Below are 4292 nucleotides of genomic sequence, written 5' to 3'. Positions count from 1 at the left end.
TACTTACATTACCAATAGGTATTAGATACACCTATTTTTACATTGCCAAAAAGAATTACATCGAAAATGTCAATGGGTTTTTGACATTAAGCCATAACATGTAACCATTGTTCATAGTTAATGTAAATTTACAAAAAGATGCATCATAATATCTAAAAGAATGCATCATGTATCTAAGGGACTTCTAGTCACAGTACCTAACTTTATACAAAAGTCGCCACAAAAAGTCATAGGCGTTGGTAATAACTCTATACAACAAGTCCCAACAAAAAGCGGTGAATCTATATACGTGCCCACCATCAACCCCGTCATCGTGCATACTCCTCCCACATGCGGGCAGTCACATCATCCCTAAACTCATCCATTGCCCTCTTCGCCGCATCAGACATCTCCCTCACATGCCTCCTTTCAGTACTTGCACTTGACTCAGGAGAATTCCCATTGTTCCCAGCTTGTACATCATCTCTATTAACGTCAAAGTTCTCCCATAAGTTAAACATTCCATCTCTAAGATTATTGATACGTATAAAATTGTGTAATGCACAACAAGCATAAACAACCAAACGTTGCTAAGATTCCTTATAGTTTGCCATACAACTCAAAATGTGATAGCGAGCCTTAAGGATTCCAAAGCTCCTCTCAATTACCATGTGCAATGTAGAGTGTCTATAGTTAAACAACTCTTTCCCCGATGCCGGTTGCCTATTGCTCCTCCTGAATTCCTGAGCATGATATCGGGTGGCCTTGTGTGGTGGAAGAAACGATGCACCAATGGGGTACCCCCGAATCAACCAAGTAATAGGACCCTACAAGAATAGCATATCTCAATTAGTAATAGGAACCTACATAAAGGAAAATAAGACAGAAGAAAAAAAAAGGAATAAAAAGCTACCACGTAGGTGCAGACCACATTAAGCTTACCACATAGGAACCTAAGTGTTCAGCTAAAATATTCTCAAAGGCTGATGCAAGTGCAAGGTATAGTGAATACATGTTTTATATATATATACAAGAATTACTAAATGGCATTAGCATTACATAGGTGCAGACTACATTAAAAAATTGGTGTAATCAGTACATACCCATCAAATTTAAAAAAAATAAAAATAAAAATAAAAAACTCTAAAAATACATCTATAGCATGCATAATATAATATACATAAGTGTCTTTATATAGGAAGCAAAGTGTGCAGTACAAGTAAGTGTGTTATACAAGTAAACAAGGTGGGCCTAAAACCCACATACCCTAATACACATTAACAGCCCCCCTCAAACTCAAGGTAGATGTGAGACCAACTTGAGGTTGTCAACCAAAGTGCGAAGACGTCCCTTAGGATGTGACTTGGTGAAGATATCTGCAAGTTGATCTTTAGGGAAGACTGAGATCAGCTTGAGAGTACCATGGACAAGATGATAACGGATAAAATGACAATCAATCTCGATGTGTTTAGTCCGTTCATGGAAGACATCATTGTAAGCAACATGAATGGCACTTTGGTTGTCACAATAAAGAGGAGTAGCAGAGGATGTGGACACACCTAAATCTTTGAGAAGCCACTATAGCCAAAGGAGCTCAAATGTGGTATCAGCAAGGGCACGATATTCTGCTTCAATACTAGAGCGGGCCACATGAGTTTGTTTCTTGCTTTGCTAAGAAATCAGAGAAGAACCAAGCAGAAAGCAATAACCAGTGGTGGACCTGTAATCAGTGGGATCTTCTGCCCAATCAGCATCAGAAAATGCACGGAGAACAAGAGGAGACTAAGCAGAATAGAAAAGACCATGGATGAGAGTGCCCTTTAGGTACCGAAGAATGCGCAAAACAACAGCATAGTGAGTCGATTGTGGAACAGACAGATACTGACTCACCTAGTAAACATCATAGGAAATGTCTGGACGAATAATAGTGAGATAAACTAGGCTACCAACCAAGCGTCTATAAAGAGAGGGATTAGACAATGGTTCCCCCTCTGACGAAGTCAGATGCGCATTAAGCTCAACTGGAGTGTCAATAGTCTTACTATCAGTGAGTCCAGCTCGAGACAAGAGTTCAGAGGCATACTTCGCTTGAGTAATATAAAGTCCATCTGTAGAATGAGTGATTTCAAGACCCAAGAAGTAGTTGAGATGTCCAACATCTTTCATCTCAAACTGCTGACTGAGAAAATCCTTGAGTTCTTGAATGCCACTGAGGTCATCACCAGTTATGATTATATCATCCACGTACAGGAGAAGTAAAATAGTGTCTTTGTCAGTGCGACGAAGAAATAAGGCAGAATCATAATGACTAGCCATGTAACCCAAGCGAGAAATGGTAAAGCTAAATTTGGCAAACCAAGCTCGTGGAGCTTGTTTAAGGCCATAAAGTGCATGCCGAAGGTGACAAACCTTGTTTGATTCAACAGAGAGACCAGGAAGAGGTTGCATATAAACTTCTTCACTTAAATCCCCATGTTAGAAATACTGAATGATTGTATTGTATTTCATGCATAATAGAATATACATAAGTGCCTTTATATAGGAGGCAGAGTATGCAGTACAAGTAAGTGTGCTATACAAGTAAACAAGGGGGCCTAAAGCCCACATACCATAATACACGTTAACAATAATAATAGGATCTTATTTTTAACCGAATTTTCTACATGAGATGCTTGTGCATAAAATTCAAACTTAACAGCAAATCATGTTATTCTTGGGCCAAGATAATCACAATAAGTGCAACATAAATTCTAGTCATTCTAACATTTCTTCAAACATATCATACCTATACTCTATACACAAATGCAAAAAAAATTCGCAAGCATTCACCATTTCTAGCAGATGACATATTGAAATAATAAATCCCCATATAAATTACATGACAGACGGTAGAGGAATATGAAAAAAAAAAAAAAAAAAAAAACAACAACAACAACAACATCAACTTTACATCAAAAGTAGTTCATTATTTGGAATACAACAAAAAGCAAAATAGAAACACACTAGTCAACAAAACCTTATAATGCAGAATTAGAAATGCAGAATGCAGAATTATAATGCAAAATGCAGAATTAGAAATGCAGAACAAAAACAGAATTCAGAACTAGAACAGAACAGAATTCAGCACAGGAAAAAATTAGGACAGAACAGCAATATGAACATAATTCAAAATTAGATCAGAACATAATAGAAAACATACCAGAATTCAAAATTACAACAGAACAGAATGAAAAAACAGCAAACAGCAAATAAAACTAGAACAGAACAGAATTTAGCACAGAAAAAATTAGGACAGAATAGCAATATGAACAGAATTCAGAATTAGATCAAAACATAACAGATCAACAACATAAAGATGCATACCTTTCGGTGGCCATGGAATCCATGCTTCGGATCTTTAATAGCTTCTTGGAAAACCTTTGAGTCGTAGGCATTTCCCTCCCAACTAGAGTGGACATATGTGAACTTCATATTATGGTCGCATGTGCACATAACGTTGGTTGTAATCAAGCTCTTGCGACTCCTACAAGGCTGGGTTCTCTCACTTGGAGGCCTAGCACTAATATGCGTTCCATCAATAGCTCCTATGCTTCTCTACATTGAAGAGAGCCAATTATTTGTAAACAACATCTCTATATGTGAATGAAGGAATACAAAATAGTAATATGTGTGAACATACTCATTGAAAGAACTTGTATTATAAATTGATTTACCTCAAACCAAGGGTAGTATTTGTTATTCGACCGCATATGCTCTGGAAGGCCTACCACATTCAGATTTGGCTTGATTAAATGTTGGCCATAGCTGTGGACAGCCCGCAACACCCTACAAAACTTGCGGCTGATAGTTTCAGTGGAATGTTGGAATCTGTCACCCATAGGTCACATCCGAGTATTATGGTTGACAATGTACAAGAATATGGCAACAGCCTCCTGCATGTCCACATGCCCCTTCCCTTCCTTCAAGTACCCATGCTGTTTCAGCTCATCCACCAAATGATAGAACAAGTCCAATGTCATGCGAAACATGTCATGACAATTGGTAGGATTGCCATCCCTCACTTCAGCCATGTAGTCTTTCCCACTCAAAATGCTAGTTCACATTAGGCGCTTGTCATAATGCCGCTGGAAATAAGCCACCATCTCACCAACAAATGGAAATACAATCTAAAACTCTTCCTCCTCGCTGTCATAGTCTGAATCTGTGTCTACACCAATTTCCATGTCATCGTCATAGTCACTGACATCCATGTCATGATCGCAGTCGCTGACATCCATATCATCACCGCATCCAGAACTCTCCATGTCATAATC

The 4292-nt window shown here is 38.3% G+C and overlaps 1 protein-coding gene across 1 annotated transcript; it reads right to left on the bottom strand.

The window, feature by feature from the left end:
• Positions 1–308: 308 nt before the first annotated feature.
• LOC126721460 (uncharacterized) lies at positions 309–4049 on the bottom strand. The gene is made up of 5 exons (XM_050424495.1): positions 3892–4049; positions 3693–3846; positions 3343–3573; positions 648–806; positions 309–569 (listed from the first exon to the last, which is right to left on the bottom strand). Exons 1-5 carry the CDS (start codon positions 4047–4049, stop codon positions 309–311), a joined length of 963 nt encoding a protein of 320 aa, XP_050280452.1.
• Positions 4050–4292: the final 243 nt, after the last annotated feature.

This window comes from Quercus robur, chromosome 4 (assembly GCF_932294415.1).
Source record: "Quercus robur chromosome 4, dhQueRobu3.1, whole genome shotgun sequence".
NCBI lineage: Eukaryota > Viridiplantae > Streptophyta > Magnoliopsida > Fagales > Fagaceae > Quercus > Quercus robur.
Note: the sequence above shows the minus strand (reverse complement) of the source record. Positions and strands in the feature narration are given on the sequence as shown.

What these genes read in the sequence shown, in the direction of transcription:
- LOC126721460 (XM_050424495.1), bottom strand. Translation starts at nt 4,049, where the DNA reads ATGGCTGAAGTGAGGGATGGCAATCCTACCAATTGTCATGACATGTTT. An exon ending in AATACTACCCTTGGTTTGAG is followed by an intron (nt 3,574 to 3,692) that starts GTAAATCAATTT and finishes TCTTCAATGTAG; the next exon opens with AGAAGCATAGGAGCTATTGA. An exon ending in GATTCCATGGCCACCGAAAG is followed by an intron (nt 807 to 3,342) that starts GTATGCATCTTT and finishes CTATTCTTGTAG; the next exon opens with GGTCCTATTACTTGGTTGAT.